This window comes from Misgurnus anguillicaudatus, chromosome 10, assembly GCF_027580225.2.
Source record: "Misgurnus anguillicaudatus chromosome 10, ASM2758022v2, whole genome shotgun sequence".
NCBI classification, from domain to species: Eukaryota; Metazoa; Chordata; class Actinopteri; order Cypriniformes; family Cobitidae; genus Misgurnus; species Misgurnus anguillicaudatus.
The window spans coordinates 132,537-147,403 of record NC_073346.2 but is presented as its reverse complement, the minus strand read 5'-3'; the positions used below and the strand labels follow the sequence as shown (position 1 = coordinate 147,403).

The 14,867-nt window shown below is 37.1% G+C and overlaps 1 protein-coding gene across 3 annotated transcripts in view; it reads left to right on the top strand.

Moving 5' to 3' along the window:
* Positions 1–14,867, top strand: part of bmper (BMP binding endothelial regulator) — a 56,597-nt gene that overhangs the window by 23,032 nt on the left and 18,698 nt on the right. For 2 of the 3 annotated variants that reach the window (XR_008645576.2, XM_055209693.2), the window contains exon 4: positions 11,889–11,971. Coding sequence is in view for 2 of the 3 variants with exons in the window: in XM_055209693.2 (XP_055065668.1) it covers positions 11,889–11,971 (83 nt within the window). In the remaining variant the exon portion in view is untranslated. Of the gene's footprint in view, positions 1–3,059; positions 3,232–11,888; positions 11,972–14,867 lie in introns of those variants that run through there. The other variant, XM_055209694.2, reaches the window with a different exon arrangement.

Here is a 14,867-nt window from a genome sequence, read left to right as displayed (position 1 = left end):
CGCCAGCCATCTCCCTGATGCCTGTCTGGGCTTCACAGTACTCCCCTACTCGACTCAGAAACCTCAGGTGGAGGGCCGAGCAAGTGATAACATAATGCCATACATAATTTTCAATCACTCCTCTGCGCTTGGCAATTAATGGCCCGATTCGGGGTTTTATTGGTGTAGTTTTGAAGTTTTGGCCTTGTATTGTGGTTTGTATGTGCACAGAGTAGCGTTTCTTTTCTTTATATGTAGCCTTTTCTATTTTATACGTGACATTTGTTTTTGAAAGTTTATGCCCGGCTCATGGTTTGCTGCACATATGTAAACAAGTAAGGAGAGATTAAACATTTTCTTAAGTTTATTAATAGCATTTACCATGCTTTGAAATGTTGACGAAAATGAGGATTTAGTTTATTTATTTATCAGGTTGTACAAGCTATCTATTGTGAGATGAGTACCATTACTAAAACAGTTATGTGAATGCCTTGTTAAAGAGAAAAGAGAAAAGTTTTAAGTCTAGATTTAAAGACCTTTCTGTTTAGTTATAAAATCAAAATTAACCGTCTCCTGAAGATCCGTATAAATAGCACGAAGTGTAAAACTCGTGCAACACATAGGCAAAATTCCACCTTGGCGCGCATATGATACGCAAGTCCCTCCCATTCACCCAAACGGTGCATCTTTCCTTGTCGTTTTATTTATTGGTTTCTCGATCCCTCTTTTGCTTTCTTTACCATTTTCGCTTGGGTATAGGGTTAGAACAACTTTTTGTTATATAAAAATGACATCCTAACCCAAACCCCAACTCCAAGCGACCATGGCTTAAATATGGACAAAAACATAGAGAAACCTGTATATTAAATAACCTCATTATGCAAATCTAAAATCTAACCCTAAACCCAAGCGAAAATGGTTTAAAAAACAGAAAAAAATTGAGAAACCAAGAAATAAAAGGACAAAAAAGATGCCTCGTTTAAGTAAATGGGAAGGACTTGCGTATCATATGCACGCCAAAGTGGAATTTGGCGTATGTATTGCACGAGTTTTACACTTCGTGCTATTTATACGCATCCTCAGGAGACTGGGTAGCAGCAACAGTATAAGACTTTCCCAAACACATTTTTATATGTTCAAAAAAAGTGTCTGTTGTAGTTGCCAGCAAAGGACCCAGGTATGAATTTTTGTCAATATCACACACCTAGGCTGCATAAATGCGCAAAGGTAAGCTATTATTAGAGTAATAAGTTATTTTACACTTTTATGCGCATGCCCAGTTACGTGATTGGTCATGTTTCATGCGTTTATGGTGGTTTATAGTGTGGATGAAGATTCTTTTTAAAATGCCAGTATAAACGAGGATCGTTTTCATTTTAAAATGTCGTTTTAAAACGCAAATGCTCTAATATAAACAGGGCCTTAGTGTGTTGTGATTCGACAGCAGCTTAGCTTAACCTGTTAGCCAGCACTTCTATTTTACTTCTCCAAACTAAAACATCTGCAGCTCTTAAACCCTATGGTCTATATTCACAATTCTGGTCTTGTTTGAAACTAGACACTTGACATATTGTTGCCTAATAGTCATAACATATTGTTGCCTAATAGTCATAACAACTCAGAGTAGTAAAGAAACAGAGTAAAACAAGGTAAAATTTACATTAAATGACTTCCGTTTTTCTTTAAATAACATTCACTTAGCAAAAAAGGTATGAAATGGTCATGTAAGACACCTGGGGACACCATATAGGTGAACTGAATGTCTGACCATGCTGTGATTCAAATTTGAGAATGATACTCCAAAAAATTTTGTTTCTTTTATTTAAAAAAAGTCCAGGCGTCCTTTCAGAAAAAGTGCCCTTGGAAACTCCAAATATACACATGATAACAAAATGACATGATTATAAAAAGAAAATGAGTCAGGACTACATATTACATGATGTATATCAATTCAGAACTTCTCTGCCCACCAAAGCACATAGAAAAAACTATTTCAGAAAAAAACATTTGCACATTATAACAAAATACTTGTTATTTTGAATGTGGTCGCTCATGAATGCACTCCAGATTCCAGTCCTCCTCTGTCAGCTGAAGACCTGTTACAACACACACACAAAGCAAGAGAGGATTTTAGTTTGAGTCAAAAGTTAGAGACATACAACTATTTGTATGAGAAACTATGATGTAATATACATGAAGATAATACATACATACACACACACACACACACACACACACACACACACACACACACACACACACACACACACACACTACATGAATATATTTATTTATAATTACAAATGTCTTATGTTTGCCAAATAACCTATATTTCTCAGCTGGTAATACTTATATTTTCCACCACATATCATATTTTCTAGTTTTTAGTTTGTATATTCTGTGCATTGGATTCATATAGCTATAAATATGATGCATTTATATAACATGTCATAGAAAAATGAAACCATGTAAAACTCGCATCTTAGTCATCTCCAATGTTACTTTATAATCAAAACAGCAAACAAGAAACAAGAAATGCAACGTAAAATAAATAATGAACAAAAGAATCCAAACTTACTTTATCCAAGCGAGCGCAGCTGAGCTCATAGTCCGGTCCATCTCTCCTCGACAACGCGGTTTCGTTTATATCCAGTCTTGCATCCTGCCTTGCATTTTTGCGCCGCAATCGTGCTCTTTATCAACTTCTCCAAAACACTCTCAACACAAAAAAGTCATTTGCAGTCGATGATCCACAATGGAGATGTTATATCTAACCTTTGGAGAGGCTCCGGAGAGCCTAGCCGGCTGCTATGCTACCCAAACAAACAAACGCGCACGGAGGGGGCGTGGGCATTTCGCTATGCATTGGCTGGCTTCATTTTGGCGTAATCCAGTCAAAAGCCTATGGTGAGCTGAAGGACATCTGGCTCAGCAAATCAGGGATCACATGGCATTTTGAGTTGTCAAACCTTTTCTGATTGGACAAAACAAAAAAATAGGGCGGGATATTTATCGGAACAGTCTAAGGAAGCAGGAAGAGATGGATTTTCACTGATAAAAATCGTTATTTGATAGAAAATTAACATGATTGATGATACTTAGCGGACGCGCGGATGTAAACAAAGGAGGATATTGCTGGATTTCTCACTATTTTTCATTGTTTTGGATTAAAACGTGGGATGCTTTTTGAAGCAATGTACGTTGAAGTTTTTGGGAATTGTCAGAAATTATCAGAACCATATGGCAAGAAATGTGAGTACCCACAACCATTTTTATATGCATTCCGTCTGCATTTCATTTAATCCTTTCCACACCAGTGTATTGATTGCAATAATAAGCTCAGAACATGAATTTGGAGTGTTTAAACGTTCAAATAATGCAAAGTTTATGATTGTTGATTGAATATTTGTAGTGCTGCCACTAACGACTAATTTTCTAACGACTAATCTTTCGACTAATTTTTCGAATAGTCGACTATTCTAAACGACTAATTAAAAAAAACTCAAGTGTTTGTTATTTCATTGTGTCCATTTTATTTTGAACCCACCGGTGTCATAAACAATATGAATAACTTAAATGTTCCCAAATAAAAAATTACAATGTAAACAATATAAATAATAATAAAAACTTCCAGTGCAAAGTAGATGCTTAACAGAAATATGAAATTTTTCACTTCTACTCTTTGATCTTATATTGCATTTTAACACAACTGAATGCTATTTTACATATTATCTGTTCTGTTGTAGCCTATAAAATAGTGACTAAACATGACCCATCACCTCGTTTTTTATCCAACCAGCTGTTCCTTTAACTGCTGCTAAAATTTGATTTAGATATGCAAAAATCACCATACATTTACATTGTAGCTTTACTGCTGTTGCTCTTCTCATAATTGTTGTTGTGTTTTGAGCCATTTCTTGATTTTAAATGCGAGTGATATAGCGCAGACAATTCGGTGCAAATTCAGAAATATAAGAGAATACACTGTTGTTGTTACATAGACTACAGAACACGGCATACAGCATCATAGGGAGGGAGAAAGCTCGCACACAGACTCACACTACTGCTAATCTTTCTTCAAGTCATGTTAACTCGATCAGTCGTCTTTGTCAGAGACATCTGTGAATGTTGACGTTTACGCAAAAAAGAAAGTACATTAAAAACACTGCCACCTTTTCACTGTCACGTAAGAGAGAGGCGTGCGCGGTCGAGGCGCTGCAAGCAACATGAGTGATAGAGAGAGAGAGAGAGAGAGAGAGAGAGAGAGACGCGCTGAACACTCGCAACAATGAATTGAGCCGTTTAAAATAGTAAAATAAAAATGTAAATGGGAATCATGAAAAATCTATTTGTTGCGTCCAGTGTTGATTCCGTGGCGGAATCACGAGCAAACACTGATAGCCTTTAACATCCAAAGCCAGAGTCATTGTACTTCTCAAAAGAGTTAATAAAACAGTACTGACTAGCTCGCCGTTTCATTAATAATCATATAACAGTTACTTACGTTGTCCTATTCTCTGTGGTTGTATCGTCAATAACTCCCGAGTGTTTTCGTTTGAGATGCTCGTGCATTGTCGTTGTGCTCCCGTGATAAGCCAGCGACGTTTGGCACGGTGTAACAGACCACTCTTTTATCACAACTTGGCTTAAAATACTTTCATACTTTGGAAGCTTTCCCACTCATAATTCCATAGACTCACCTGCCACCGCCAATTTTTCAAAATTAAAGCAGTGAAGGCAGGGGGAGAGGGAAGAAAGATGATAGCGTAGCAGATTAACCAGCAGGGCGCGCACAGCGCACAGACTGGTGTGGAGGTGAATTACATTGAGCCATTTGAGACATGAGACAGAATTACAGTGGGCCGTTTGAGACGGAAAAAAATAAATATGCGACTCCTCGACTAAAAAAATTGCCGTCGACAAATTTTCATCGTCGATTACGTCGACTACGTCGACTATTCGCGGCAGCACTAAATATTTGATGTTAAACAAAGTACAAAAACACGTAAAAACGCCCCCTAGGGCCCGCCGCCGGGCCGGTGCGTGTAAGAAGTTTTAACAGAGCCGTTTGAGCTTAGCTGGTGACTGAGGTATTCGTGGCCGGAGGCTAGTAAAAAACTCTAATATTGACATCATTAAACCGGGAAGTAGAGGGCTGTAGTCCAAACCGTTCGTTCGCTGTAGGCTTTAAAAGGGGAATTCTATTAAAGAAAATATATCGCTTGGCATTGAACTTTAAGCTTTATAATTTTGCAGGTATTGTTTGCGTTCTGACAGCAACATTACACGTTAACTAAAATTTGAAAAATGGGATCAGGAAAAATAGGAATAAAAATGTACATTATATATATATATATACACTCACCTAAAGGATTATTAGGAACACCGTACTAATACTGTGTTTGACCCTCTCAGAACTGCCTTAATTCTACGTTGCATTGATTCAACAAGGTGCTGAAAGCATTCTTTAGAAATGTTGGCCCATATTGATAGGATAGCATCTTGCAGTTGATGGAGATTTGTGTGATGCACATCCAGGGCACGATGCTCCCGTTCCACCACATCCCAAAGATGCTCTATTGGGTTTAGATCTGGTGACTGTGGGGGCCATTTTAGTACAGTGAACTCATTGTTATGTTCAAGAAACCAATTTGAAATGATTCAAGCTTTCTATCCTGCTGGAAGTAGCCATCAGAGGATGGGTACATGGTGGTCATAAAGGGATGGACATGGTCAGAAACAATGCTCAGGTAGGCTGTGACATTTAAACAATGCCCAATTAGCAATATGGGGCCTAAATGTACCAAGAAAACATCCCCCACACCATTACAGCACCACCACCAGCCTGCACAGTGGTAACAAGGCATGATGGATCCATGTTCTCATTCTGTTTACGCCAAATTCTGACTCTACCATCTAAATGTCTCAACAGAAATCGAGACTCATCAGACCAGGCAACATTTTTCCAGTCTTCAACTGTCCAATTTTGGTGAGCTTGTGCTAATTGTAGCCTCTTTTTCCTATTTGTAGTGGAGATGAGTGGTACCCGGTGGGGTCTTCTGCTGTTGTAGCACATCCGCCTCAAGGTTGTGCGTGTTGTGGCTTCACAAATGCTTTGCTGCATACCTTGGTTGTCCCAAAAGTTGCTCTTCTATTAGCTTGAATCAGTCAGCCCATTCTCCTCTGACCTCTAGCATCAACAAGGCATTTTCGCTCACAGGACTGCCGCATACTGGATGTTTTTCCCTTTTCACACCATTTTTTGTAAACCCTAGAAATGGTTGTGCGTAAAGCACCCAGTAACTGATAGTGCTGTGTTCAAAATATCGATACGACGATACATCGTCATGGACGCCTGACGATGCGTGCATCGATACAGCACCTTCCGTATCGATTCGGATGCACTTTTGAAAGTAACGTGACGAATTGCTGTTGATCCGTAATCCATATGGAAAAGACGCATATGTCCTGCGGAGTACGTAGAGTTAAAGGTAGCGGGGTATACTTTCACTTTGCGTGTCTGTCTCGCTGGCGCACGTTTCTGCATAGTGAGCTGCTACTCGCGCTCTTTCTCTCTCTCGCGCGCGCGCATTTAAGTCAATGAGTTCAGTATGAAGGCGCACGCTTTTATAAAACAGTACTAACGCATTTGAGAAGAAACACAACAAAGATTTGCATGTGAAAAGTGAACTTCTAGAGAAGAGATACAGAGCTACTTCAAACTATAGCTGTCACATTAATAATCTGATTTCTATTAAATAGTATTAACTCGGACTGCATGTTTATAGATATATTCATAGATGTAGAATAAAGAGACAAGAGTAAGGCACCATCTTTGTAAAACTGCTTTTAAAAAAACATAAGTTAAGTACTACCTCTGGGATTTTAAGTATTTCTAATAGCTAATAAATGAATGGCAAACACACAACTGTTACTGCTTATTCAATGTACAATAAACGGATAATAAAAAAATAATAATGCTACTAAATTCTGAACAAAAAGTAATTCAAAATAGTCTTGTATCGTGATGCGCATCGTATCGGGGCCCTTGTATCGGGATACGTATCGTATCGGGGAATTGTTGGCGATACACAGCCCTAGTAACTGAGCAGATTGTAAACTACTCAGATCGGCCTGTCTGGACCAACAACCATGATAAACATCTTCCCATGTCCCTGCCTTATGGTCGTGATTGTAATGACATATACCAAAATACAGCCTCAAGTCCATTTTGGCAAGCACACAGTTGAATTTGAATGCAAATTTCAATTCAATTTTATTTATGTAGCACTTTTTATAATTGTTTAATTGTTTCAAACAGCTTTACATTAATAAAAACAAGAGAAAACAGAAAAATCAGAGGAAAACAAAAGAAGCAAAGAAGAGCGGATAAGATTAAATTGTACTAGTTAGCAGAGTATTAATGTAATGAAGAGAGTTCTAAGTTAAAGGTTCCTGATCCCATTTTTTAAACCCTAGTTATTAGTTTGTAATGTTGCTTTTAGAGCATAAATAATATGTGTAAAATGATAAAGCTTTGGCAATCAAAGGGACGGGGCGTAAGCGTCATGATGAAAATGAAATTATTTTTATTAAAAACTCAAATAAAATTCTTAATTTTGAAGAAACTATGACAGAAAATGAACACATACTAGATAATTAAGGAATTAAATGTTTTTAACAGATACATCTAATGGGAATAGCTGCGTGATGAAGTGAAACTAAAGGGTTAATAAACACAAACTAAAGCAGATGTTGTAGAACATCTGGCGAACGATGATAGATTGTAAAAACTGATTATTTCCCCCTATTAATTTCATTATCTTAAAGGAGTGTAACTACTGTAGCATGTAAATAATGCACATAAATAACGTGAGCAAGAGCGCTCAACAATTATATTGAATCAAAAGGCACGTGAAACCTAGCTAGCAGGTTGCTTAAACAACAAAATCACCAGCTAACTTACTTTAAATTTGCAAGAACTATAGACTAATACAATAACAGGCTGGCTTAAATAAACCCACTTACAGTTCTCACAGACACGTGTTTTATCAACTGGCTATCCTGCAGACAGTGACGGACCACGTCTTCCTCTCATTTCGGGCGTGTGGCGCGCATGCCCCTCGTGGTGTGAAGCGCGCCTGCGCTATACTCCGAGATGCACTTGACGGCCTTTTGTGCTGCGAATTTTTAAGTTAAGGCGGTAGGGTTTGAAAGTGGTGGTTTTCCTCTTGTCACTTTCTTGGTATAGAAAACACATTTTTGCCGAAATTGGTCAAAATGGATTTATTGCGTTTTGAAACCAAACTTTTCATATATGTGACCAATCACGGAAAGTAGGGACACAAATCAGATCTGTGGCATTTTGAGGTATTTACAGATTCTGAAAGTGGAGTCTCCAAGCTTTTCAACGATGTGTAACACATGGAAATCTGATAATATTTGGAGAAGTTGTGGACATTTGAAGGTAGGCACTCAAAAAAGCTTGAATGGGAGAAAACTGCCTTTAAAGTTTGTGCCGTTTTCACCTTTGTCTGCTTCTGGGAGTGACAATAGGACTCGTTTACATTTTATTTAGATAAGCTATACCCCGTGTCAAGCTCCCTCCTGTGCTTTACAGTGGGAAGCTTTACAGGTTGTATGGCTTAGGTCAAAAAGGTGAGGAAAATGTGCCATCAAAGAAAAAAGTTTGCAAACAGGTCAAATATATATAAATAAATGTTTCTTAGCATCTACCGATATAACTGTATAAGCAACTTTTATGTACACTGAATAAAAAATAAGATACTATAAGAACTCTCTTATATATGAATGTCCCGAACCCACTTTTTCATTTCCAATCCGATTCTGATACCAGAATTCTGAAAATCAGCCCATATCGATATCTGCCCAATACTACTGTAATTAAATGTGTATAGTGCTTTCTGCTACATCTAGTATAATTTTAAATGTTAAAATCAATAATTTAAAATGATTTACAAGTTACAGGAAACATTAGTAAATATTAATCATGACAGTGTTTAGGAGAATATATAAAGGTACGTTTGATCGATTAAATATGCTAAATATTTTTATCTTAATTGCGTAAAACTGTCATAGTAAAAAAGGTTTAGTGTGCAGATGGTTATTTTGGGAATGATGCACTTGACCGGACTTTTATGCACATTCCGGGTGCAGAATTGATGCGCCTAAATCATCCTGTACACGCATATGGACTTCCTGGGCACAGAATTGATGCCCTTGAATCATCCTCTCATGGGAATCCTCGCATCGCAATGAAAAGTTTATAACTGTTAAAAGACAAAGAGAATAGATGCACGGTGTGCTCAGCACAAAGTGAATTGCATCCATCCAATGGTTTACTGAGACTTTGTAAAATCAGATCTTTAAAATTGCGTAAAGTTATCTTGTGTGTGCGTGTGTGAATGACACGTGTCATCCGTCCACTTCACCAAAGAATTAACCAAGTTTCTGAGTAAGTTACAGTGTTTCTGTGTACTTAAATATCTTTATATGTGCGTTTGTTCCTTCACATGAGGCTATTGAGTGTATTAAAAGACTTTGAATGTAGTGCATGAAACGTTTATGGTGATTTACAGTTTTTCTCAGTCGCTTTGGTACATTTCTCGAATCATACTCACAATTTGCAAAACAGTAAGTGCATTTCTCAAAACAATTCGGACAAATAGCAAAACATCATGGATAACCTGCAAAAGCCACTCTTTTACTCAAAATACTTAGTTCATCTCTCAAAAGTAAATATCTGTGTCAATGAACATGTCAGTGCCATCAGAATGACAAGTCCTTGTGTCATTGTGTACGGATAAGACAGTCAAATTGTTTAGCAATGTTGTCAATATAACAGTTTACTCTGGAGGGATGTTCTGCATGTAAAATATCGCTAGTTTTGAAGACAAGTATTGTAAATTGTAAGTTACACTTACTATAAGTTATGTGTGAGTTTGATTGCAAGAGACTTGACAAAATTTACATTTACGCTTTTACTGTAGGCCTATGTACTGTAATTCGTTGAAAGACCATGTCATTGCCATAAAGAAAGATAAAGACAACACTGCAAGCACTACATAGCATAAAGAGAAAAACAAAACAAAAGTAGAAATGTGAACATGATAGATGTCTAAAAGATGTCTAACCATAGCCCAAGAATAGATGATGCATATACTTTTAGAACATGTAAAAGAAATGAAAGCAAACACCTTGAACACACTTTGCTTACATGTTGGAATATCATACATCTTCAAGTTATTTTGGCAAACATGGCATGTAACCAAATTCAGTGTTATTTAGGGTAGAAGTGGGCTACTCATAGTCGGACTATATTGGGTCTATAGTTAGCCATCTTTTCAACGTCTCGGTTTTTGCTTGCTGGGGCACGTTTCTGTCTGTTAGATAAAGTCAAGATTCACCTGGGAGCAATTTACCAATTTAGGACAGATTTAGAAAAAATGTCTAATGGAAATGTATAGAAATATGTTTGACCATATCCTGTATTTTGACAACATGTTCAAGCATTTTGCATGTAAAGACTTATACTATGAACTAATGCCTAAATATTGTGGGGGGTGAGACTATTCAACAGAGAACCATTATAATACATTTTGATCAACATGACATAAGCAACTGATAATGTAGGAAAAAGCAGAGAATTGTACATAATCATTTGCATGGATGTACCAAAGCATTTGCAACTTGTTCAAAGAAATGAGAAACTGCTTTTTTGATGTGCACAAGTGACACAATGATGTGAGAATTGAACAAGCAGTTTTGATAATTTCAATTCTGATCTGAGAAATGTACCAAAGCGACTGAGAAAAACCGTAATAATACGTTGTCCTTTTAATAGTTTGTCAGTAACAACCACGCTAACGCACATATTGGAATTGGATTGGTCTTGTTGTCGGTCCTCGGTCCGATGTCCGATCCAGCCAAAAAGCCAGAATCGGCCCTGATACCGATCCAGCATATCGGATCGGGACATCCCTACTCTTATACTGTATGTTCATGATTATTTGCTCTAATGAAAGAGTTCATAATCTTGCCATTGTAATTCTAAAATAAAGAACAACACACAGATAGCTATTAAGGTTTATTTATTAAATATTTCAAACAGGCATTCAATGCTTGAAATAAAAACGTCTTTATAAAGTAATTTGTTTTAATGTAAAAAGAAAGTTTCCTAAAAATGTAGAAAATAAAGAACTTTTAATAATAGTTTTTTAATAATTTTTTTGTAAATAAAATTAAAGTTGCTGTTGTTTTTATAAACAGTCATGTGACTGCAGTGACGCGGCTGACGTGTTATCTGTTGCGTCCCAGCTTTTTTTGTGTGCCCGGTCTTTGTTTACAGTCTGAGGGAGACACGCGCTGTAAGTTTGAATAAAAAAAACTTTGCAAACACATCTGAGGATAACACGTCTGCCAGTCATGCCAGTCATGTGGTAAAAAACATAGTGTTTTTTTTTACCATAAACCATGCAAACACATTGTATTATACCAAATACACAAAAAAAGGTTATATTTTAGCAATGAAATAGGTGCACTTTAATAATGGGTGTATATGTGCATTTTGGAACTTTTCAATTTAGAGCCCAGTATAAAAAGATAATGAAGCAGCGTTTTAACATAAAATGATTTTATGTTCAATGTGCTCAACTGAAGAAAGCAAGTTGTATACAGCTAGAATGGCATTGGGATTATGTGAGTCATGTGAATATAATGTATCTTTAAAAATAAGAACCTATAAATAATTTGATGCCAATAAATGTATGCGAGTATTACAAAAATGTTTAGCTCATAACTTTGCTATACTTTGTATAACTGTAATCAGATTTTCCAGTGAAATGAATTTTGGATTGTTTGTTTTGATCATTTTCAATGTATTGCTGCAGGTTGTCAGCTGAATGGAAAAACCTTTAACACCTCCCATTATTGGATCAGCCCTGTGAAGCCCTGTGTCACATACATCTGTCAGGTCGGTAAATATTACTGAAAATTGAATGCTGCCAGGTTCTTGGTATCAGTTGGATGAGCTCTAACCACAGGGGATACACACCTATCATAACAGACACCACAGTTGCCAGCGAGGTGCTGTATTTCAATTTACAGTTATTGTAGTGTAATGCAATTTACAGTATACAGAACAATATTGTATATAATTCCAGTTGATTTATTTAGTGGTTTTCACAATTGTTCATTGTTAGAAAGCAGCAAAGCACCACCTCAAAACCCTGAGTTAACTCAACCAAAAACATAATGTCCTTAACCTATTGTGCCACCCCCCGACACACTTCCAGCTCAAACCATGAAAATGACATCCTCCAATGACAGCTCCTAAACTATTTGACCTATTGACACATTTGTGATATATTCTGAAAAAAGACACTTGGGACTTTATTTTCTGAAGAAGCTTAGGTAAGTTTAAAGAGTTTAAGTATAGTGGAACTGAAATTTTATTCACAAAATATATTTCTGTTTCATAAAAAATATTATAGATGTCCAGAAAAGCAATGGTCTCAAACCACAGGTCCAGCAAAGTTATTTTTTAACATTTGAGAATTTTTTATCACAAAAAATATATTTTTCATGACACATTTTCAAATATGGCCACTCAGCGTTTGATTAAAATAAAAGCACACATACAATGTCTCTATAAAAACCCAAACAACTATTTACATAGTAGATACCAAGTGTTTTACATACAAAAGTACCTGCAATTGTTGTGAAATTATCAAAGAAAGCATTCATATTAATTGGCAGTGATTTATCTCTGTAGTGTGTAAATGGTTTCACCATTTATTCATTGAGGGGTGATACAGAAATCATTTAGAAAGCATTCCTAAAATTGGTCCTGAAAATATATACAGTCAAAATACTTGCATACTGTAGGTACATCAACAATATTTTGTTTTGATCCCCATGCTGTCTGCACACTTTGTTGAAAAAACAATAATCAGGAGGTGATTATTCCTGTGAGTGCTCAGTGTGGGATCAGAGCTTGATATGTCATTTCATTTCACACGTCACTTACACATTCTGTACTTTGGTAAAGATGCTTATTGCTTGCATCCACAACATATAGTTTACACACATATACACTCACCTAAAGGATTATTAGGAACACCATACTAATATTGTGTTTGACCCGTTTCACCTTCAGAACTGCCTTAATTCTACGTGGCATTGATTCAACAAGGTGCTGAAAGCATTCTTTAGAAATGTTGGCACAAATTGATAGGATAGCATCTTGCTCTTGATGGAGATTTTTTGGGATGCACATCCAAGGCACAAAGCTCCCGTTCTCCCACATCCCAAAGATGCTCTATTGGGTTGAGATCTGGTGACTGTGGGGGCCATTTTAGTACAGTGAACTCATTGTCATGTTCAAGAAACCATTTTGAAGTGATTCGAGCTTTGTGACATGGTGCATTATCCTGCTGGAAGTAGCCATCAGAGGATGAGTACATGGTGGTCATAAAGGGATGGACATGGTCGGAAACAATTCTCAGGTAGGCCGTGGCATTTAAACGATTCCCAATTGGCACAAAGAGGCCTAAATGTGCCAAGAAAACCTCCCCCACACCATTACACCACCACCACCAGCCTACACAGTGGTAACAAGGCATGATGGATCCATGTTCTCATTCTGTTTACGCCAAATTCTGACTCTACCATCTGAATATCTCAACAGAAATCGAGACTCAACTGTCCAATTTTGGTGAGCTTGTGCAAATTGTAGCCTCTTTTTCCTATTTGTAGTGGAGATGAGTGGTACCCGGTGGGGTCTTCTGCTTTTGTAGCCCATCCACCTCAAGGTTGTGAGTGTTGTGGCTTCACAAATGCTTTGCTGCATACCTCGGTTGTAACAAGTGGTTATTTCAGTCAAAGTTGCTCTTCTATCAGCTTGAATCAGTCGGCTCATTCTCCTTTGACTTGTAGCATCAACAAGGTATTTTCGCCCACATGACTGACGCATACTGAATGTTTTTCACTTTTCACACCATTCTTTGTAAACCCTAGAAATAGTTGTGTGTGAAAATCCCAGTAACTGAGCAGATCTTGCCCGTCTGGCACCAACAACCATGCCACGCTCAAAATTGCTTATCACCTTTCTTTCCCATTCTGACAATCAGTTTGGAATTCAGGAGATTGTCTTGACCAGGACCACACCCATGAATGCATTGAAGCAACTGCCATGTGATTGGTTGATTAGATAATTGCATTAATGAGAAATTGAACAGGTGTTCCTAATAATCCTTTAGGTGTGTTTAGATGTAATATCAACCATGGATTATTAAAAATTCATTTATGGAGGCAAGATGCATTCCGATTGTCTTTTGAGTTTTATAATTAAGACAATTGTATTAACTTTAGATAACTTTCTAATGACCAAAAGCTACAGCTTTATTCTAGAAAAGTCACCATCACTGTTCGAGCCATAAATATTTTAAAATATATATAAAACCTTATATAAAAAAATGTTAGATACAGCGTATAAACAATATACATGTAAGTTGCGTGACTCAAACTATATGCTGTGATAAGTGTGATGTGTCAAGGCAGCTAGCTGACTTCAGCTGTTCAGTTAAGCTGTTCTGTCTGCTTCCTGACCTGGGCCCTACATACGCAGCCATGCAACAATAATAATCGACTACTGTATGTCATCCCCCCAGTAGGAGACCAGAGCATATTATAGTGTTTGACAGTGTTTTTTGACTTTTACACACCTCTTTAAAGTTATCTTTATTAAAATTACCTCAGACTGGTGAGGTCAGACATCAATAATGTCAACATCTATGCATAGTCAGGTTCATGTTTGTGCTTGCCACCCCCCAAAGTCTGTCTGTGAGTCTATGTAGGCACAGTATGTT